We start from the raw sequence: 23558 nt of genomic DNA on the forward strand, positions 1-23558 counted from the left end.
TAGTTGTAGTTAAAATAGGAGCAACATCAAAATTTTCAAACAATGACAGTGTTATGCATAAGTAGCAAGATTTTATTTGATATATTTTTTTAAAAAGACTAGTTGAGTAAAACTCCCTCTCCAGTGAAAGCCATCGTCCTCTTTTTCCCTTTAGTTTTGTAATAACAAATCTGTACTCTCACAACTTTTTTACTGCATACTAATGAAATGATTAGTTTGTTAAGGGACTGTAAGCTGACGTATGAAGTAATATATGTTTTCATATTATAGAAAAACGACATTGTGTTTAAAGAGGATGTCTTAGTTTTTTGCTCAAACCACCTTTTCAAGACCAAGAAGGAATTGTCATGCACTCACAGCAAACAATGAGAGTATCATGTTAGAATGTCACGTGTAACAGCTACGTATAGAAGAAATAACTGACAGCAAGATAGTACAATGACTAAAAAATAATTATGACTGAAACATTTGTGGAATTTTCCACGTTTAAATCTAACTTTGTGTCATTTTTTTAACCAGAAACTCTGACACGTTTCCACCAAGTTACAGTCATGTTCCCACGGCACCTGAAGGCAACATGCTTACTGAGAGATTAAGAGGGCCAACGCAGGAGGTACGTGATGACGTGGGAGAACCAGTTTAATAACATGATGTGCTTGGTGTCATTGTTTTCATACATGTACAGTCTTTACGTACTGTTAGAGATGATGATAAAGGCTGCTAAACTTTTTCTATTGTTGATGAGTTTCACTTTGTCAACCAATTATCAGTTTATGCATCTATTTATGTCAGGGTTTTTTTCATTAATCAGCTAATAATTGTCATAATAATAGCCTAATGCACATGGTGGTGAAAGTTAATGAGTAAAGAAAAGAGAACAGGGTTTGGCTCGTTTAGCAGGTTGCAGCAGGTTCTGTAAAATGATTCTATTTGAAGATGCATCAAACAAACATCTATTAATTCTTTCCATTGTATCCTGTTCTCTATTCTGACTCGCCATTATTCTCTGGCATACACAGGCCAAATGGTAAATGGCAACTGGAGACTGACCCGACCTATTTGCTTGCCCTGACATGAAAGACCATCTCCAAACAAAGGCCTAATTTCAGTTTAAAAAAAAACCTTTTGGCTGTTCAGTACCAGTTAAATATCTTCCTAAAAAAAGAGCTGCAAATAGCATAGAAACATTCAAAAATATCTCAACCTGACAAGTGAACTGTATCTATCAATACTGATTAGTAGAATAGATTTAGTAAAAATGACATTTAGCATGAGAGAAATCTGTTGTTTAATGTGTTGGTGGATAAGAGGCTAAGATGAGTATTATCTATTATAAACCACTAGGAGCTAATTACTCTTTAAAACGATGAATCATTTCTATTCATGGGGCTGTTTTGTCATTGCCCTCGTCTGTATCACGACTGCCATTAATAATGGATTTTTGTGCTAAATGTGATCAGTCTTGTCATTGTATTACTCTGTGCTAGCTGTTGCCATCTGGCACAAATATATTTAAAGGTCTTTCTCATTTTCTCTTGGCAAAAATAGTCACAGATCTGCGACATCCATTTTATGTAGTAACGCACAACTCTTCTTAGCACATCAACGCAATGTTTTTTGCCTTTTGAACACAATGGATCCTCGACATATCTGCCCTGAATATTTCATTGGTAGTTCAGATAGTACTGAAAGGAAAGGTACTGCTTTTGCTCCAGCTGTTACAGAAAGATATCGGACTTTAAAGAAGTGATTTCTGTATACCTCTGTATTCTCAAGCTCACTCAAGTTACATATTTCATCATTTCACACATTTTTCTACTTAAACAGAACTACGTATTTGAATATATATTTCTATATTTGAGTTGCCATGAACCAGTTTAAAAGGTTATGAAGAACTAATATTACTCCAGATAATGAATATAAAAGACCAATTATTGGCACAGCAGGAGTCACATTCTTTTCAAAGGCTATTTAAAAATATGGCCTTGTCACATAAGTGATTTCTTCCAAACCAGGCACAGCTGCCACTGATGATGAAAATGTAAAGTAATAACTCAAAACAGAAATTAAATAGGGAACAACTTGGAAATCATGATGTAGAATTTATTGACAAAACTGCCTCAGCTCACATCTCAGAAACTGAATACAGAGAAGATGTCATGCATCTCTTTTGGCACTTTTTGAGCTTTAGTCACCGACCAAAAAAACCCCTCAGAAATTAAAACAGTAATAAAAAAAGATCCTGTTTCATGTCTATGGTCCTTTCCTGTGTATGAAAAGTAACGTACAGAGTCCTGAGGTATACGGGTTGGCAAAGGCTAAACAAAAAATAAAATACGTTGGATTAAGACTTTAAATTAGCTCAGCAGCATCATTAAACGGTCCACTGTACAGACATAAAACATCATCTGGCATCAGTTTTTTTTCTCCACACAAACATCAGCTCACATTTCAATCTACCACAAAAGTCCAAAATCATTAGTGAGAGTAAAGTATGTGAATACAAAATAACTTAAGAGTTATGCTTTGTTTTCAACTGCTGCACAAAGATGTAATGGGATGTGGTTTGGCCTGTGCGACATTTAAGTCCTGACAAAACAACAAATCTGGATGCAAAAAGCATCCAGGAAAGAGTTCAATCAGACTGTAGGAACAATGAGGGTTCGACTTGTGTTTCCAGTTTGTTATCGCACATCAGATGGTGCAAAACCTTGCCGTACTCCAGCAAAACCTAACGATCACTAAACTTTTTTAATGCTTTAATACTAACCAAGTCAGTTTTTTCTGAGATCGAATGTGGATATAGACATTGCATCAGTACACAGCGTAAATGTGACACCGAATGACTGCTGGCGATTAAAATTAGTTATTGCAATACACACAAACAAATGTAAAGACGGCCTGAATGGTCGTTTCATACCAGTGTTTCAAAGTGCATAGCAGTCGGGACTGCAGACCAACCTGTGACGCTTCACCTGGAACTAACCAGAATCAGAGTTATCCACAGACTTCAGCTGCAAGAAAATCAGCTTTGAGAGCGTTTTCAGTGTTTTAAAGGCGGTATCATTCACTAATCTGTTACTTCTATAGCGTGTAAAAGTAGCCAACTGAATGTTATGAGATTCACGGTGGTCAATCCTCCCGACAACAATATTTCAACTGAGTGTCTTGTTGGGTACTATAGATTCTACCCACGTCGCACACACATGCTCACATTATAGCAAAAAAATAAAAATAAAAGGCAATGCAGAACACACACACAAACACTTCTTCAAATGGGTCAAACTTGCAAACTGCATTCACACGTGAAATTCCCTGAAGTTTCTCACCAATACGAAATAAAACAAACCTTCGAAATCAGCCCCAGTTTGTGTCCTTCATCCCCTAACGTTATATTACTGAGAAGTTCTGGTAGCTTACACCACCTACTGGCCCGGTGATATCCCACTCACCACTAGTGAACACCAAAACAGTACTTGTTGAAGTAAAAGGTGCAATCTAGATTAAAAACAAACTGCATTGCATAAAAATGTAGCAGAGTACATTTTCTGTTGCCTTAATCTATGCGTTTCTCGAGGATGAGGTCTTTTGTAATTCTACTCAATTATCTATGTCGTCATCACCACGAACACCTTATATGTGCCTAAAACAGCAACACTACAGGCTAGGGGTTTAGGTTCCAGCAGCAACAGCCAGTTCTTGTTAACCCACAGCTTTTGGCCTCTGACTGCCTGGTTTGGTCTCATGAGAACACAAACTCCCTCATTTCCTGCACCAGACAGAACAGAATCTCCGTGTTGAAGAAACACAGAGCCGTCTGGAGGTATCAGAGTCAAGGTAGGATGTGAGCGGGGCTGTGATGCTCCTAGACTGTCCTCCATCAGTCGTAAACATGCAGGATGTGTCAGTTCGGGCTCTGTGTGCTGTAGGGCAGTGAGGGGCTCTGAGGCACGCACCATTCAGAAAGCGCCAAAGAACCAGTGTTGGGAAACCTGGCTGCTTCAGGATCAAGGATTTGTGTCTGGTCCGCTGTTAGAGTTTGGGGTTGCAGATGAATCTGCTGAACATGGTTCAGTTCTGTCGTCTTCTGTTGCTTTAGTGCAGAAATGCTGCTGCTGCTGTGATTGTCGTTGTCCTCTGAGGTCTTCCTCCACCTCCTCCTTAAGAAGCAGCTCGTCGTTCTCCAAGACGAGCTCCAGGGTGGGTCCACTAGCTGCTCCTTCCTCCAGCTCCCCCTCCTCTGCCAGGCGGAGTTTTATGTTCATGCTGACAGGTTTTTCTGCTTTATCTGCACAAAGAGGACAGACATTAACTAAGACTTGACATTTGATATCATTTTAAACTTTTCTATTGCCATTCTGAATGCAGAAACCCGGCGGTGAGGCACATTATCTGCTCAAGTCATTATGAAAACAAATAAAATGAGGTAATTCTCGGCCCTGGACTACAAATCAAAACAACAGTAAGATTACAACCCGGTCTCACGGGGATTCGTGAAACTGTCACGTAAGTTTTAGTTTCGGTTTCGTGCGCACCAACACGATTTCGTCATGTTTTTCGTGCCGCTCACCACGAAATGTTTTTCGCTGTGGTAATCACATCTGAAAGTGGTTTATACCGGCGGATTCATGACGATCTAAGCTGTCCATCGGCGTATACTGCTTGTGTGATTGCGTTTGCGGCCGCCGGCCGCCGGACATTCTTGAAATTCCTATGCAAATTGGTAAGTGTACCACCGGCTTATGGTTAGGTTATGGTTATGGTTATGGTTAGGGTTATGGTTAGGGTTATGTTTAGGGACGATGTCATCCAAAATATAGCGTTGGATTCGCCACGGTTTTACTTTAAAAATATAATATACACATTCTTTTGAAATACGTTCTGAGTGGCACGAAAAGTCCGCCGTTTAAAATACATTGGTGTGCATTTCGTGGTGAGCGGCACGAAAAACATGACGAAATCGTGTTGGTGCGCACGAAACCGAAACAAAAATTTACGTGACAGTTTCACGAATCCTCGTGAGATCGGGCTGAAGATTAACAGTATAGTCTTGCCAAAATTCAAAAGTAAAATACAGTTGTACTCCACATCAGTCACTGAAACCATGACACACAAAATGCTCAATATTTTGTTGACACTTTGCATAAGGGAAAGACGGACACAAACAGATTTCATCCTCAGAGACAAACTAGGTTGGTGTCAGGATCAGGAAGCATCAGGTCACTCCAGACTGATCCATTATCTTTCTAACTTTGCATAGTGGCTTGTAAGTAACAGCTGATTATGTAAAGGATCGATTTGATGATATTTTATTTCTTTCTTATTGTCGACAAAGAATAAATCAATAAATACCTCAACTAACTTCGACTTGACCCATTAAAATGTGTTGCCTGTGCAGCAGACAGACACTTTATCCTAACCATCACAGACCTCTATTGTTGTCCAAAAACTATTAAAAGAACACCGATGCGTCACGGCTCTGCATGAGGTCACAGATGTTCTCATGTCAACGCACATGGGTTTATCTTGGGTCAGTTCTACATAGAGACTGTCAAGCAGTCTTTATTATTCACTAGTGCATGAAATGTGCAACTGAAAATAGTCACTACTTCCTATTTAAAAGCCACAGTGCCAGTTTTTCAGGTAGATACAGTATTGAGCTGTTGACAGACATATTGTTGGTTTTGGGCTTTTCATATTTTTTTTTTTTAAACAATACAAACTGAAAATCGTCAGCTTTAATCTTCTGCCTCCTGGTGCTCACCGTGTCCAAGCTGCCTCTCCTTCGGCAGCAGCAGCACATCCACATTGTGGTGCTTCTCCAGGGCGGCTGTGAGCACGGCACCCTCGCGGCTGAACAGGAACACCAAAGGCAGGGTGATGTCTTCAGTGGAGTCACCGTCTCCAACCATCTGGAAGAGGGGAGTTTCCTCGCTGTTACTTCCTTCACGGTGATCTGTGGAGAAAATAAAAGGTGATAAGTGGAACCATTTCATTTCTCTAAAGTCCAGACTGGGTGATTATTCTAAAGTTTGTGTATTTAACCATGAGATTCCAGTTTTCACTTCACATTGTGATGATACTCACCTATAAAGATCACTCCTATAGCTCCCGCCTCCTGCAGCCAACGGGCCTTTGCAGCAAACATGCAGTCGCCACGCAGTGCCAGTGCGATATGACCTTTAAGCTCCACTGGATTATCAATTGGCCCACATGCAGTGTACGGAGAAGCTCTGACAATGCTGCCCTTCACCTGCGCCACAGGAGTATGTTTTTATGCTTGTATTTGAGGAAAAAGCAGCGTGAAAATACAGCATGCTTCCAAAAAATGAGACAGAGAAATGAAAAAGTGTATATAAGCATCATTAGTTTTGGAGTAAACTGAGGGAAAAAAAAAAGACAAAATTTGCGTAGTTCAGGAGAAACCTACAACACGAATACCCGCTTTCAAATCATATTGTTGATCAAGTCTGTCAGTTTTGCTTTTGTTCTCATTACAATTTACTATTCTAGCTTTAATGTCGACTCAGTATAGTGTATTTTCATCTCACCCCGTGCTCTTGCTTCATGAGGTCCATTCCAAACTTGGCAGGTCCTGCAGTGAGGACCGTCCGACCCAGAAATGGAGGAGATATGAGCTGGACAACATGAGGCACCACCACCTCCTCCTCTGAGGTCTGGCTTACTTCTGCCACAAGTTTTACTCTGTACACTCCTTTATGCTCCTGTAGGGATAAAAATGTAGAAAACAGATGAAAAACAACAACCGGTTGGTCACTTGATATCCTTATTATCCTTATACCATTGCACTATAGCAAACTGGTCAACTGGGACTCAGCCCTTACTCTGCAACTGGATCCTGGACTCACTGACCTTGCACAACAAACCTACCTCACAGTACACTACCATATCTTTATCTTTTCTTGTCTTTTATAAGAACCACAGTGCCCATTAGCATTTTTAATTAGCATTTTTGATTATTTACTTATTTTTGCCTTTATTAGCATTTTTTATTATGCACTTACTTTTTCTTTGTCTAATTTGTGTGTTTTGTTGTGTCTGTGCACTTTATTGTTTGTCTTGTCTTTACACATGTCCGTATGGGACAGCGGGGAATGCAATTTGGATTCCTTTGTAGGTCTAATGCATGTGAAGTAATTGACAAATAAAACTGACTTGACTTATAATAATAATACTAATAATAATAAATTTAATTTATAATGTACTTTACATTTGAAAATCAAATCTCAGAGTGCTACAGATAAAAACATCAACAATAAAAATACAGCACATTAAGAAAACGCTTTTAAAAACAAAAGTCTTCAGCTGTTTTTTAAAAACTTCAAGTGACTGTGGCGCCCTCAGGTGGTTGGGGAGGGCATTCCACAATTGTGGACACTAACCTACATTTCCTATCTTCCCTTGCTGTTGGAAATCTCATAATATTAGCGGGGTCATACTTACTGCTTAAGTAAACATTAACAAATCTATGAGCATATCTGACCAGAAGATAATGTATTTAAAAAAAACTTTATCATGTGATTAAAAGCCAGAATCCACACTGCTGAAAGCAATGCTATTTGCACAATAATAATGATGTAACTGGTCTGACAGCAGGATGTATAACTACCCTGTTATAAAACTGTATGGTTTCACAATGAATAATTGCTTTGTCCTCCTTCCAGGTATCTCTGGCTCCAGAACAACAGATTTCTGATGTAACATTAGAGACTCCACCAGCCTGCCCAGTGTCTATTGTTATTTGTTGTCTGTCTTTTTCTTGCAGCTATCCCTTTCAGTTCTCCATCCACTCCAACCGGTCGAGGCAGATGGCTGCCCTCTCTTAGCTTGATGCTGTCAAAGGTTTTTTCCTGGTAAAGGTGAGCTTGCCGGTGATCAGTTGTCAGTCGCAAATATCAAATTATCTTTTTTTATTAGAAAGACAAGTAGTGACTACATCTGAAAGCTTCGGTTAGACCTTAAGAGTATTTTATCTGGCAACTTTCTGACCCAGACTTATAGGCCAAGCTAATGTCCCAATAACATTCAGAATCAGCACAGCAGGGCCTTCAAAATTATTCAGGTAAAATAATTATGGGGTCTAATGCAAACCATTCATTCTAATTATTCAGGCTTGCTTGCCAATGGGTTTGTAGATTTACATACTGAGAAAAAAATAAATAAAACAGCAAGACGAGGACAACGTCTGGGGGTCTGAACTGAAGTGAGTACACAGTAATCAAAGTACCTTCAGACTTCCAGTGTCTCCTGCAGTGACTTCATTCAGTGGAGTGAGAGAAATGCCCATGCTTTTCAAGAACTCCACCGGCTCCATGCCGTTATCATGAAGTGGTAGTTCAATTTCCCTGTGAAGTATAAACACACTCAAGTTAACACTCCAGAAGTTGTACTCAAAATCAAACGCACTTTGCAAATAAACGTACCTGACAGGAAGAGGGTGGAAGGCTCGTCCCACCCCAGTGAGGTACTTGTAGCCGTCCCGGATGGTTTTGGCAAACGAAGGGTTGTTAGGAAACAATGTCTCTGTGCTGGGACAGGAGTGTGTAAACAGATCTTCTTCATGAGAGACAGGAACAGTCTCCTGGAGCAAAGGACCCACGGTTAATTACCTACAAGTCTACTGTACTAATATATGTCAGTTAGAAGTTGCTAGTGTCACTACTGGCAATTTAAATGTTCACTTCTCGATAAACACCATCATAGAAATCAGATCAAATCTGTGTGTGTAATCGATACAGCATGTTAATTGATCCCACTGTATAATTGTAAAGGGTGCCATTAACTACACAGTCTAATAAAATCAAATGAACAGTCGTGTCGTATGTGTGAAACTTATATCAGCTTGTATATATTAACCCTTTAAGCTTCAGTCAATTCCAGCCGTTTTCAGTACAAAAAAATCGCTAATATTCTATTTTTAAATAAAAAAAATTACGAAAAATACGGGGAATATTGGACGGGCATCGCGAGGTGCTTTTCCTTGAAAAGGACCGATTCGGGGATTTTATACCGACTTCAGGACATGTTTTGGACAAAATAGTTTCCTGGCTTGTGTCATCTGGATGTAAAAGGTTGGATTATGGCCGTTTTTTGTGGAATCTTTTTTTTTGTGTATAATAATGAACCCGGAAATGTGAGTCGCGCTGTGTGCGTTGAAGCCGTGTATAGAGAACGGATGGATGAATATTTGTTTTTGTCGGACAAATGTGTTTTTCTCACCCGCTGTGGTAATCGCATCTGAAAGTGGTTTATACCGGCAGATTCATGAGAATCTAAGCTTTCCATCGGTGTATAGTGTTTGTATAAGCGCGTTTGCGGCCGTCGGACATTCTTGAAATTCCTATGCAAATTAGTAGGTGTACCGCCGGCGGTACACTGAAGCTTAAAGGGTTAAACATCAAACTATAACATCAGTGTTGGTGATACAGTGAGAGCTGTTACCGTATTGTTGCCTTGACAGGGTGGCTGAGTGGTGGAGAGAGAGACGGGTAGAAGATGAGCTTCTGTGGTGAAGATGTAGTCGTCGATGTTAATTGGCAGCTCGCTCTTCTCCGAAAACAGCAGGTACAGGTATTTAAACATCTCTGCCAGAAAGAACGAATCCATCCTATGCAAGCACAAACATACACATAAGATTTTAATCACTCTGTTAAATTGCTTGTCAACAGACCACATTATCTAAATTGGGCACTACTTGTGTCACACATTACCTGTCTTCATGTGTCCCAGTGCGGACATCTTGCACAGCAGCAAAACCACAAGGCACCCTGGCGTAGGCATTGAGTTTTTCCACTATGGACTGTCCCACTCTGAGGTAGTAGGGGTCGCCAGTGGCCTGCAGAGATTAAAATAAAGTCTTTGTCCCACAACTTCCAAGGTAGAATGGGGAAAAAAAAAAGAAATCTTTTTGCACTGTATATGGTACAGTAGTGGAGTAGTTTCAATAATTAGCCAATTTGTGCCAGTTGACCTTTTAGAACCCACTTTTATAAAGTATTATATTTTATTTGTGTCAGTGACACGGTCCTGTTAGCTTTATCACCTTATAGAGGTAGTAGGTGCTTTCTGCAAATTCTGGTCTCAGTAGGTGTTGGCCCCAATGAACTCTGAACTCTGTGGTGAAAGCCTTCAGGGAGAAAGAAAAAGAACACGACTGATTAAGAATGAGACACATTTCCAATTATTTTTTCTCAATTCGGTGCAACATTTGACTTTTTCCTACTGCAATATATGACACTGAAGAGCATCATTTACATCAAACATCCACATGATGATCAACACGTCATTACACATACTAAATAAATCTAAGGATTAAATGTTATCCTCGTTGCCCAGTTCTGTTGAGGATTATAAATAGTTTATATGGCATCTAACAGAGCAAAAATGAGCAGAGATCCCATACCTCTGGAAGAAACTTGTGTTGTTTTGTGACTTGGTAAAGCATCTCATGAGTTTCAATGGCTGGTTTCAGGTCTCCTCTCAAAACCTGTGTGACCAAGAAATAGACGTCACCCTCGACACACATGCAGCGATTTCTATGCCCTCTACAAACAGAATCACAGACCTGTAAGCCAGGGAAGAATGCCAGGAGGGAGTCCATCCAGCTCCGTACACTCACAGTGGGGTTGTGCATGTGGACATTGAGCAGAAGCGGAGGCTGACTGATGTACTTCATAATGGCACTGTAGTGCTGTTACAGACAATGAAAAATACATTAGCAATCACCGCAAACAACCACAAAGTGAACAAAATGACCAGGTGTGGCCGATGATGCTGCAACAGGGAGCACAACACAGACCGAGCCAGAGGTAAGGGTATATTTATAGACTCACAACGTTGAACCTCTCCAGAAAAACATTGTCTCCTAGAAGGATGTAGGCCTTCATCAGGTACTCGTAGTACGAGTCGATACCAGCACCAACTCCACTGTCTGCAAACACAGAAAGGAGACTGTTAAATAACTGTAATATAGTTCAATTACCACATCTGGTTCCAGGGTTCATCTCTTGCCTTTAGCAAAGTTTTATAGTCACACAAAGCATGTTTGTGTTTAAATTGGCTCACCCCTCCGGACCCATTCTCCATTATGGATATTGATGACCGTCCCCACTAAGTCACTTCCTCTCTGTCTCCGCTCCCAGAGGACATCCAGAGCCTTCCTCGCATGTTCCTGGAACACAATAAACATTATTTTTCTGAGAATGTCTGTGGTGAAAACATTATTACAGGATTCATTTATGACTTCATCACATGTGCCATCTGAGAAAAATCTTGAAAGTCTTGAAAAATATTTTCAAGAGGCAGAGGAAGGTAATACCTCAAACACAGACTCTCCTGACAGTCTGCTGAGAGCAGCAAACTCTAGGATCATTGTTCCTGCACATGCTGTGCAGGTGTCTGATTCAGTGCCCGTTCGTGAAAGTGGGTTGAGGACACCATACCGTAGATTCACCTGGTGAAGCAAAACAGCAAAAAAAACGTGTCACTTGACTCAGCTCAAGATTATTTCAGATACTTAAGCTCATTGTTTATAATCCCATTTGTGATGATCTGACTGTGAGGAATCGTTCATCAATGCAGTGATTAAATTTTAAGGGTCGTTCATTGGAAGGTTAGACAGCAGAATATCTTCATCATCTGTATATTATACATCTAAAACTAAATCTGTGATCTTTAACAATAAAGTAAGGGCTACCTTTGGGTAGGGAAGGCCACTGGTGGTGTTGAAGGCAGGCAGTAATCGGTGGCCCAGCTCTTTGGCCATGTGAAGGAGCTCATCCTGATACCACTGCATCCTGTCTCCCCGCTGCCGTAGAAGGTCTGCCATCACATGACCGCCCAAAAGCCCACTGGAGAGAGTAAGATGCCAAATTAAAGGAGAAATGCAAAGGGTGGGACAAAATACTGTATAGATGTGGTGTACAACTACTTTCAGAAGAGTTATAAAGATAAAACTAAAACAAACCTCAGGCAAATTTCTTACCCTAAAACCCTGATATTGGTCTCAAACACTGAAACCACCACATCGTTGTCCAGGCGTACATCCTTCACAGCTTTCCTCACAGCGTCCTCAAACTCATCGAGCTTGTTCAACACCTGAGTGTAAACACACAGGGATAAAAGAAAAGAATCAAAAGAAGCACAAACACAAAAAGTCTAGAAAGGATAAATGGCTCATAAACAGAACATTTTTTGCACTTGGAAGCAGAGGAAAAGCAAGTACTCACCACCAGGGTATCAAGGGTGTCAATCAGAGTGAGAGAAAACCTACACAAAAGGTGGAACAAATGCTATGATATTGGAGCTGGCAGGGTGCAGTGGGCCTGGTGTCCCACTTTCCAACTGATCCAGTTAAATGTGTAATAAACCACAGGCTGCTCAAAGTCAAATCTGCTGACACTGCAGCAAAATTACATTACGCAATAAGTGTGCACATAAATGGATCAATTATACTGCAAGTCCACAATTTAATGCCTTTTTGTATCTTTTATTGACTTAAAACAGCATCTATTATTACAATAACTAGGATACTCCATGTCCAATTAAGTGTGTTAGGAGAAGTACACTAAGAAGGAATTCCTCAGACTCTGTCTTCTAAGAAAACTGCAAAATGTTTTCTAGAAAGAGATGGCATTACATAGATATTAAATATTAAATCCCCATTCTCATACATGTTTGTAGAAGAATAAAAGTGGATGTTGCTTTTTTGAGATAAAGCTGAAAGTATTTTCTCTTAATTTAATGCCAACTTAAGTACTATATACAGTGAATAACTTTAATATGAGGTGGATACAAAGCTACAAAAAAAGCACACATTTTTCTGCTTTGCAACCAGGAAGTCATGAGTTTAAAAAAGGAAATCTCTTAACAAACATGCACTCATAGTCAATTGGTGTAGACATAAGACTTAAAAGCTGCAAATGCCTTTTGTATGAAATGGCACAAACTGATAAAAAATACATGACTTGTTCATTTGAGGGAATTTCACAGTTGTGACAGTACAAGACTCTTTTAAAAGGTCAAATCGTGATAAACTTACTTCCCCAAGGAGTCGTCTATGTCCCCTCTGTTGGGCTCTTGCCCTCGCACTCTCCCTCGGCAGCTTAGAGGCATCAGCTCATCTGCTGGATAGGCATATTTCTGCAAAAGAAAGACCCATTATTGCCTTCGATCTTTACTTAACAGTAAACGACTTGAGCTCAAAAGCTTAAAGCACCCCTTTATTACTTGAGAATCAGTCACGTTTCTCACTAACCACTCACCCAAAATGCTCCCAAGCGATCCAAAATAGAAAATACTTCACAGTCAAGCAAAAGGAGACACTTGGTTAAGTTCCTTCTAATAATAATCTCTGTATCTTCCACAAACACCCAACAATCAACAACACCTGAAGCTAAAAATGATCTTTGTCAACAGTGTTTCCAGCTGCTACATCTTGTCTTACTAACATGCCTCTTATTCTTAGCAGCCATCACCAGTGTCTTCTTACCATCATTTGTCTGTGCAATCTACAACAAACATACACTTGACTTAGGTTATATTTACTCCTGTTTTCACTTCTCTTTTCTCCCTGTGAAGTCCTGTTTTTCGACTTGCACAGACACAGCTGTAAAACTCTGAATCCTTGAAGACCCAACTGCTTGCCCACTCTGATTGCCGTTACCAAACCCAGCAGGTACAGTAGTTGTCTCCTCTCTCTACATTTTCAGAGTCCACAGGCAAATCACACCATTTCTCCATCTCTACACTAGATATCTTGGCTGTTTATTTTTTCCTGTCCTGTCAACACAAATATCAAACTCTGTCACCTGAGTAAAATCCTGTCTCCTACTTGGAAGGCATATAACAATACACACAGATAACAGTGTCAAGACCACCATAAATCACGGGATTTTAAAGGAACCAAATCCAGCATGTTTGCTTTCAGTACACATAAGATCCTTGTACCGTAGGCAGTTTAATAAAACTGTTTTCCTACTATCTGTCACTTTTAATCACGGTGCCTTGAAATGTGTAAACGCTGTATATTGACCTTTAATTACAATTAGTATTTCCATGTTCTTATAGTATTGTACAGCAGGTTTTTTCAGAGTATATACTAACCTTTAAGGATAATGTCACTGACCTGCCTGTCTTGTCTTTTTAGTATTTATGTTGTTGTATGTGAGCTGCTGAACACTTGAATTTCCCACGGGATTAATGAAGTATCTATCTATCTTCTGGATTGATGCATAAATATAGTGGATATCACAATTATTGTATCAGAGAGTAAACCTTACCATGTAACTGCCATAAGCGTGGTCAAACATCTCAATAATTTGGTTCCTGCAAAAAAAAATTAAAGGAAAAATACAACTTAATCAAATGAAAACTGTAATATATTAACAACATTGCAGAAACTTTCATGGTCACTCATTCCCAAACACACATAAAGAGTCTTTACATGTCTGACTGCAGATTCCTCACCTGATAACAGTCATCTCCTCTGCTGTCATACTGTGACTCTCTTGACATTTCGCCCAGCCCAGAAGGCTGGTGACCAGCAGTGTCTTTAGTATCATCCCTGTGGCAGACGGTGGGCTCAAACTCCAGCAAAGTTTATCTCCAAATCTCCTCGTGCAGTCTTGCATCTGGTTGAGCTTTCACAGCAAACTCCTGCTCTTTGCCCAACACCAAGTCAAACAGTCCAGGTCATCCTCGTTTTGGGAGAGAAACGGCTAGCTACCCCCTAATTCCGTGCCCATGCTTCCACCCTGGTTGTTGTGTAGTTGATCCAGTGTTGTTACGACCAGCACATGTCCACGGAGGACTCCAGATGACCCCTGTCCATGTAAACAATAGAGGCGGTGAGCTGCAGCTGTTGACGTTAGCTTACTTGTAACAACAAACGACATTTACCACGAAGCACTAGCTAACTGGAGGAAGTCCAGACAAGAGTAACAGCTGACTTCTGGTTAAATAAAAGGAAGGTAGGAAAGAGATATTAGGTAGTTACCAAACAGTGAGACAGTGTGGCTAACCTCTGGTAGCCACCACAGTGCCGCCGGGAGGGTTCCTGTTGCTAGCCCCGCTACCAAGTTGCTAGTTGTCCGTCAGCGATGCTAGTTAGTTAGCTAACGAGCTTACTAGCTGGATGAAGGAAGTAAGCTAGGTTGGAACATTGTTTAGAGCTCAAAACAAATGATCCACGCCGTCAGCTCACACTCAACGTGTAAACTGGAGTGTCATACAGTTAACCGGTGGATGACACGTCGCCGGTTGTGAATACAGCAGTCTGGTGTCGAGTAGAGAGCTGTCAAAGAGCGGACGGGCTTTGTTGGTGCCCGGCTGCACGGCGGCAACTGCTGCCCTCAGTTTGTCTGTCAGGCAGCTTTCATGCCACGTATAGTAAGATTCATTTTCTCTTAGGCGACTCTTCAGCTTTAGACTCACCCTGATCCGACTGGCTGTATTTAAGATCATGTAAGGTTTACACTAGTGTTATATTTAGGGATGCAGACTGACAATTGTAAAGGGCGTCGCATTGTTTATCCAGGGAGGTTCCCTTACAGGCAATCTTTAGGGTGTAACACACATTGAACACTTCCTCAGGATGCAGGTTTTTGGAGATAATAATAATAAAAACTAGACGACCCCCCAGTAGGGGGCAGAACCACGCCCATGTATGATAAGATAAGATAAGATAAGATAGACTTTATTAATCTCACAAAGGAGAAATTTAACATTACAGGGCTCTTAGAAACAAAAACAAAAAACAAAAAACAGGAGTGCAAAAGTCATGAAAGTGCAAGTACTCTATCAATTTTGATCATCCTACCTATATCCCTTCCTATTTGATCTGCTGACCTGTAACTCCACAAGTGAGCAGGGAACCTTAGACCAATCTTCAGTGCCAAGTTTGATTATCCTGACTTAAGCAGTCGCAGAGATATCTGACTGGACATACATACTTACCCAGCCAGTCAGATACCGAAGCGAATGCAGTAACCCCGCTGACGTACGTCAGGCGTGGTTAATAATTAAAGCTGCAAGCAGCATTGGACGGATCCTCGCACTCTTGCTGGTCGGTGAATCCAAGCATGTCCACCAGGTGGCACTGTGATTGAGAGTATATTTCAGCCAATGAATGTGATGAGGGTTGGGCTGTGATAACACGTGTAAAGTTTCAGGCAGATTGGGGCATGTACAGGTTAGACATGCAGCACTTCCTGTCCATTCACTAGGTGGTGCTATGACTGTGACTTCATATTGGTCTATGGATGTCATCAGGACCGGACTCTGATCAGACGTGTAACCCTAACCTGGCAATAGCCAGATTAATAATTGTGTAGTACTTGATAGTACTCCACAATATCAATCTGGGACCGCTCCATGTAAATCCGTTCGGAGGAAAGAGGCACGGATTAGACAATGCAACAGTATGTCCCGCCTCTGACAGGTTTGTTTTTAGCCAATCGCGGGATCTTCACAACGAGCGGAGCCAATTGGTAGATTAAACTCCTACCAAAACCCGTAGGTAAAAAAGCACAAACATCTTTACCATGCAGAAATGCGCAAAGCGCGTCTCGTTGTTGTTCCTTCAAAGAAGCGATAGGAGATTCAGCTAAAACTGACTTAATAGCAGCATCTACATGATTGTTGTCCTCCGTTGCCATGTTTGTTTTGATCTACTGGCGCTTGGTGTCGTCTTCACACCCGGATATCCCTCCCCACACACACGAATACTGCTGCGTGATTGGCCCGTGCCAACTTGGCTCTGTACGAAAAGTGAAGGCGGGAGTGGAGCAAGATGGTTTCTTGAGAGATTTGTGAACTCACAAATATTGCGAGAAATCAACTCGCTGGCAAGGTTAGTGTAACCCATGTTCTTTCTAAAATGAGGATCAGGAGATGGTCAGGCTGGTGGCAACAGCAGGTTAATTCCTCTTCTGCATTCATAACAAAGGACAATGGAGTTCAGTAAATCATCATCTCGTGGGCGACAGCATGTGCTCTCTTCATAAATCCTCTGTTGCTCTGAGGATAACCCCTTCATATCTCTTTACACTCAGTAAAATACATAAAAAGTCAGTCAGCAGGTGTTGACTGAACCACATGGTGAAAGTTTGCTGTTAAAACCAAGCTGCCCAGTGTGCTCACATGCAGTCCATCACGACCATAAAACTCAGGGCGGTTCCAGAAGAGATTAAAATTTTCAGCAAAATTCAGGTTGTGAGCTGTGCACGATGAGTGTCATGAGGCTGAACAGAGGACGAGGTGACCGGTGGGGTTGTTGGAGCTGGAGGGCGCAGAGGAAAACCACAGGAGCTGAGCTCAGGCCTTCGCCGCCAGCTGGCTTTTCATCAATCTGCGACAGGGCCATGAAGCGATTGGAGAGGGAGAGTGGAGGTGAGACGGCTCTGACTGGAGTCTTCTGCCTGCCCCGGATCACTACCTCTGTCCATGATCGCTGGCAGCTGGGTAACATACATTGTATATAAAGATACATCTTTATATACAGTCTATGGTACAGAGCAGGATGACGCCATGGACAGGAAGGATCCCAGGGTGCTGTGTCCTGGAAAGCCACAGAGAGAGGGGCAATCCGCATGGACTGCTCATGGGCCACCTCCATAAACCTGGACAGCAGAGCGTCTTTGTCCCTCAGTTCATCAGAAAGACGACGAATATCTTCTAGTTGCATGAGATCACTTATCTTGTGATAAAAAATAGCAGACCTGCTGCAGTCAGTGTCCACTGTCACAGACGTGTCTCTCTCACGTCCATGATATCATCTGTTCTGTCCCTGCTTCAAAGATGCATTTGTACAGCATGATACTGCCACCGCCATGCTTTACCATAGGGATTTTATAAGTAGGTGTTGAGCAGTACTTGGCATTAATACACAGCATTTCTGAACAGAGTTACATTTTCCAAAATCAAATCAATCCTCCCTCAGTCAGTATTTGAATATTCTTGTGTTTTGTGTTCTAGTGAGCATAAAATTTTCCCAGCACATCGCCTTTCATTTCAAACACATGTATAAAGGCGTAAATAAAACCCAAAACATATTTTGGTTAATGTATATCTTTAATTTAGACACAAATCACATAGAAGTCACAATTAAACTCCAGTAGCAAAGACTCAGTAAATACTTTAGGTTGCTACATGTTTCCTACATACCAACCAGCTGCCACAAAAGTCTATCATCCTAAACATGAAATTTCACTCCTGTGTGTGTGTGTGTGTCAACTGCACATTTCCAGGTATTACAGTTAACAAACTAAAAAAAAATCTCTAGAAGCGTCACACTGGTTGAGATCAGCATCAGAATTAAAGCCGCTCAATCAATACTCTCTGCAGCAGAATTATTGTCACTAACATTATTACACAAATACATTCTGGTCAGTTCAATGGATCAGACAGCTAACTGTATACTTTAAGCTATATACAGCATTATATTAATCAAGTTACTTATATATTAAGTTTATATATATATGTGTGTAGAGGCATCTTAATCCTAAACAATTATATTTTTCACTAAATGTGGGAGATTTTTCAGAGGGAGATCAAAGGATAGAACACAAACCTGGGATTCATTGTCTTTAACAAAGACACTTGATAAAATTATGAGCGCATAATGCCATAAATTATTTCTAACAATTTGTCATTTCTTATTAAACCTTTCAACAAAACACCACAAAAATTTTGATAGTGAGTTTTAAAAGAGCAACTGCTGTTTTAGAGTCCAAGTTATTGCCACTGTTTGGAGTTTTTCAATCCAAATTAAATAATGACTCATTCCATATTGTTAAATATTTGAAGTTACTAAATCACAGCAAAGACTAGACAACAGTGTATCGCACTGTACCACAAACATCACACATAGTTTCAGTCAAAAAGTACACCCTTATCGCAGGAAGAGCAGCTAAAAAATAACTTTAACTCAAGGTTCGCTTTTTTGGAGCTCTGAAATGGTGAGATTTCCAAACTCTTTTAAAAACACAAAAGCCCTTTAAAGCTGCTGTCCGGAGTTTGAATCGCAGCGTCTCCCAAAACACTGTTGGTCCCTCCCTCTGATTTCGCCCCTTTATTTGTGCACGCGCACAGTACATGAGAGAAGTGCCCGGAGTGCTGCAGCATCTGGCCTGTTTTGCTGTTTTCCCCTCTTCTACATTTAGTACATTCAGTAAATAATAAAGGAATTACGTTAGAATGCTGTATTGAGTCTAACTTGTCCTAATACCAAAATAACATGAATCTGCTAGGACGAACGAGTAAAGTTTCAATATGTGATTACACTCGTGTATCCCTCTCGATGATGTTGTTTATCAAACTTAGTGCATTTACGCGTGTATATGTGTTACATTGTTTATTTATTTCTATCTAGAGTTCAGAATTGCATGACTCCTCTGACGAAGAGTATGTCCCAGACGCCCCAACATCTTCCTCCAGAGGTCGGGCATCTAAACGAAGCCGTCAGGCGGGCTATGGAAGCCATGGTCGGGGAGCAACGCGAGCACCCCGACCACGGCATCTAAACGAAGCCGTCAGGCGGGCTATGGAGGCCGTGGTCGGGGAGCGACGCGAGCACCCCGAGCCAAAAAACGTCCTGCAGTCTCTTGGCCTGACAAGCCGTGGGATTGGTAACTTTTCTGGAAGTTGCTGATCCCTGATGCTCTCTCCTCCACAAGCAAAACAAATGTGCGCGCGGTTGCGTAGCGCGTAGCTCGCCCACCTCTGCATGGGCTTGCTTGCTGTGCGCGTAACCGTTGATTGACAGCATGACAAAGCTGAAGCTCGAACTTGATTGGTCGGCAGCAACCGGCGCTTTTTGGAATAACATGGGGGTCTATGAGAGGAAGGCGGAGCTTAGGAATAAATTTTCATATCGCGTTATACTAACTTTATATTATAGTATCGAACTAGACTAACACATTTAAGCTTTGTTAAAAATGATACATAAATTGAAAACAAACGGAAACTCCGGACAGCAGCTTTAAGGGGTAGAATGTCGTCTCCTCTATGCTAGCTTAACAGGCCTCTGTGACTTCAGGTACTGAAATAAAATAACAGATACTTTGTTAAAGTGCCATGTTTCTGCTTTCATTTACATCAGTGTTGAAACAACGATGAGATATTGGCCTTGGAATTTGGATGAAACTGAAATTATGATCGACAGTTGTGACGATGCTATGAACTGATGAACACAGTTAAACAAACATCAGGCCAAGACTTACTTTTAATGAGCAAGCAGGCTCTTAGCAAACAATATTGTTAATGTTCCTGATCATCGATGCTCCATCATTTAAAAATTTTCCCCCGGGGCTCATTTAGTACCGGGTTTGGTAACATGGTGTCAGTTGAACCACATCTTTGAAATAATCAAACTCTGTATGCTGATGTTAGCAGCAAGATGTGTTTAAAAGTTTCAGAAAAAGCTAAAAAGTGGACCTTGAATTACGATTATTTTGTAAAAATCACACACACCTTTCACCTCCAACAACTTGGTTTCAGTTTCTGTCAGTGTCTGAAAGTGTCTCTGAGGCTGAGGGTCGTGCTGGGTTTGTTTCCACTTCGCTGATGCTGCCTTCGCTCTGAGCCTTCTGCTCTTTTACTGCGTGCATCTTCAGGTGCTTTTTAAGCGAGCTCTGGTCCGTGTACGTCTTCCCACACTGACTGCAGAGGAAGACCTTCTCTTTGGTGTGGACCAGCTCATGTCTCTTCAGGTGTCCAGACCTGCTGAAGCTCTTGCTGCAGTACGAGCAGCTGTACTCCTTCTCTCCTGTGTGAGTCCTCTGGTGCAGCTTCAGGCTGCTGGCTACCGTGAACTTCTTGCCGCACTCATTGCAGCTGTACGGTCTTTCTCCTGTGTGCATTCTCATGTGTATAGTGAGGTGACCCGCCTGGCTGAAGGTCTTTTTGCAGAGCTCGCAGCTGTACGGCCTTTCTCCAGTGTGAATTCTATAATGTGTTTTGAGGTCGCCCAAGCCGTTGAACCTTTTCCCACACTGAGCACAGCAATACGGCTTCTCACCCGTGTGGATCCTCTCATGTATGCGCAGGTTTCCCGCATTGCTAAACGTTTTCCCACACTCCTGGCAGCTGTACGGTCTCTCCCCGGTGTGAGTCCGCAGATGGACTTTGAGCTGGTTGTGCTCATTGAAGCGCTTCCCGCAGTGCGAGCAGGAATACGGCTTCTCTCCAGTGTGGACGCGTTTGTGTATCCTGAGCTGACTAGGATGTGCGTATGTTTTAGTGCAGATGTTGCAGCTATAGGGTCTCTCTCCGGTGTGCGTACGCTTGTGGGATTTCAGGAGATCGGATCGGCTGAAGCATTTACCACAATAGCTGCAGCTGTGAGCCTTCCCACCGGTGTGAGTCTTGAGGTGAATGTTGAGTGAGGTTGCTCGGCTAAATGTCTTTGGACAGATGGGACAGCGCAAAAAGTTGTCACGAATTTCTAAAAACTCATCTGCAGAAACAGCAGGTAAGTCGTTCTCCTTAAGCGGTGCAACTTCTGGTTCCTCACCTTGTCTACTTGCTCCCCCGGAATTCACCTCTGATTCTGGATAAAATTTCAACTCATAGTTCAATTCTTGCTTCGAGAAACTGTCACTGTACGCCATCGCCCCATTCTGCTCCTCTTCCACTGCCGTAACAAACTGTTCGTCCTGCATGTAGCCGTCAGAAACAACTGTGACTTTGACATCACTGTCACTACCTCCAGAGTCTTCTTCACGTCCTGAAGATAGCAGCAAACCCGTGTAAATATCACGACCGGCACAGCTGACCTCCGAGCTCTCATTTTTTATTGGTCTCATTGTCAGATTGAGAAGTGTTGATGGCTGTGAGAGATCAATAGCACCGCTTTCATCCAATTCAGGCTCTGCTTTTACAGATATCGAGGTTTTGGTGTTCACAATGTCATTATTCTGGTGAAAAAAGGTGGGAGGAGATACATTCTCCCTCACCCTGCCTTTATTCTTCCTTCTGGAATTCTTCTTGTCACTGCTGCATATGGACATCTTGAACAAACCCTTGGTGGAGCTGATGGGGCCATTGTTCCACTCTGTGGTGGAAAGCTTTTCAGTGGCACCTTCACATAAATCTGTAAAAAATCAAGGACAAAATAATAAACAAAATGATAGAGTGTGACTAGAATAACTTAATTGTGACTTACTTCATAGTTTAAAGCTACATTCACAGGTATTTTTCACACTTGGACAGATTTGACCAACAATATCCTATTAATATCTTATGTAATCTAATGGCATCTCAGCTATGTTTTTAAAGACAACATTCTACATAATGCAGTAAATAGAAAGAATAATTGATACAGAGATTGTGAAAAAGTATCCTGACATTTCAGGGCTATATTTACATCTTCGGGTGCACAGTTATTGTGATTTACTACACAATCTCTCAATTATTTCCTTGATTAGCCAACTAACCTTTAATCGCTTGGCACTGCAAAGCCAGATCTGGAAGCTATTCAAAGCAAAACACCATGTTGGATGTCTTTGCCAGTGTTAGATCATATAAGAGAAGTTTCAAATTCCTTTTATATTTTTGATGAAGATATACTCCAGATATATGAAATCCTCCTAATAATTCTACTTTTTTTTTTCAAGTAGCATTATTAAGTCATTTGGTGAAAATTTCTGTATTTTGTCCATGTCAAAATGTGTATCACAAGAAAACTAAATATTGCAACGTCAACCTTTTTCCACTATTGTGCTGCCTCAATTGCCCAATACTAATAAATAGGCATACTGTTAACTAATAGTAGCTACTAAAATACTACGTTCCTCACTCCTATGTCCTACCTAAAAAATTATTTTGGAGCTGCAACTAATCGTTATTTCCATTATCAAATAATCTACTGAATGCTATTTTCATTAGTTGACTTGGAAACAGGAAAATAACTAATAGTTAAAATTCATAATGGACTCAAATTGCTTGTAATATTCCTATAGCCTAAAGATATTCTGTTTTATCGCCTAATCCACTCATAGGTGGAGCTCTTAAACATGTGCACAGCCCTGTACTGTTTAGCCAAAGCTGCATTGTTTACATCTACTGGTGGCCTCCTGTTTGTCACACTGTCGCAGGTAAACAAACACACAACTTGCTGACTGTTGACTGCAGTGTCAAACTCAAACATCCCTCATCGTACCTCTCCGAGCTGAATCCGTGCTCTTCTGCTCAAGCAGCAGCCGCCTCAGGCCCTCGTTTTCGGACTCGATCCTCTGTATGGTGCCCTGGTACTCAGACAGAGTTCGGTCCACTGAGTCCAGGATGTCGCTCACTGTCGCTTTAAAGATCTCATTCAGCGAAGACTCCAGGAAGATCTTCAGATCACTCGCCTTGGCCATGATAGACCGAGCGGCTGCGACAGCGAGCAACTCAGCAGGTGATTTTATTACACAGAGTCCCCGGGAAAAAAAAAAAGTGGGTGTGTGCGGCGGTTCTGCTGCCGTGTGCGGAACAAACAAAGCAGAGACAAGTCGCATGAAAGTGACGTAGACGAACGGCTGCTGCCATGGCTGCTGCTG

The 23558-nt window shown here is 41.4% G+C and overlaps 2 protein-coding genes across 3 annotated transcripts; both read right to left on the bottom strand.

Moving 5' to 3' along the window:
• Nucleotides 1-2089: 2089 nt before the first annotated feature.
• si:ch211-282j22.3 (ER degradation-enhancing alpha-mannosidase-like protein 3) lies at nucleotides 2090-15545 on the bottom strand. Of its 2 annotated transcripts, none has more exons than XM_022215697.2 (21): nucleotides 15042-15545; nucleotides 14488-14843; nucleotides 14301-14346; nucleotides 13061-13161; nucleotides 12249-12288; nucleotides 12005-12117; nucleotides 11717-11870; nucleotides 11339-11473; nucleotides 11086-11191; nucleotides 10854-10951; nucleotides 10586-10711; nucleotides 10424-10507; nucleotides 10064-10147; nucleotides 9732-9856; nucleotides 9463-9628; nucleotides 8445-8602; nucleotides 8249-8366; nucleotides 6552-6725; nucleotides 6088-6253; nucleotides 5765-5956; nucleotides 2090-4288 (listed from the first exon to the last, which is right to left on the bottom strand). In XM_022215697.2, exons 2-21 carry the CDS (start codon nucleotides 14649-14651, stop codon nucleotides 4008-4010), a joined length of 2631 nt encoding a protein of 876 aa, XP_022071389.1. In that variant the 5' UTR covers nucleotides 14652-14843; nucleotides 15042-15545; the 3' UTR covers nucleotides 2090-4007. The 2 variants fall into 2 exon arrangements, with proteins under 2 accessions (XP_022071389.1, XP_022071384.1); XM_022215692.2 differs by having other exon boundaries at nucleotides 15017-15545.
• Nucleotides 15546-18071: 2526 nt separating this feature from the next.
• LOC110966345 (zinc finger protein 436) lies at nucleotides 18072-23500 on the bottom strand. Its single transcript, XM_022215683.2, has 2 exons — nucleotides 23180-23500; nucleotides 18072-22111 (listed from the first exon to the last, which is right to left on the bottom strand). Exons 1-2 carry the CDS (start codon nucleotides 23376-23378, stop codon nucleotides 20514-20516), a joined length of 1797 nt encoding a protein of 598 aa, XP_022071375.2. The 5' UTR covers nucleotides 23379-23500; the 3' UTR covers nucleotides 18072-20513.
• Between the last annotated feature and the right edge of the window lie 58 nt (nucleotides 23501-23558).

The sequence above is a fragment of the Acanthochromis polyacanthus genome, chromosome 18 (genome assembly GCF_021347895.1).
Source record: "Acanthochromis polyacanthus isolate Apoly-LR-REF ecotype Palm Island chromosome 18, KAUST_Apoly_ChrSc, whole genome shotgun sequence".
Lineage (NCBI taxonomy): Eukaryota > Metazoa > Chordata > Actinopteri > Pomacentridae > Acanthochromis > Acanthochromis polyacanthus.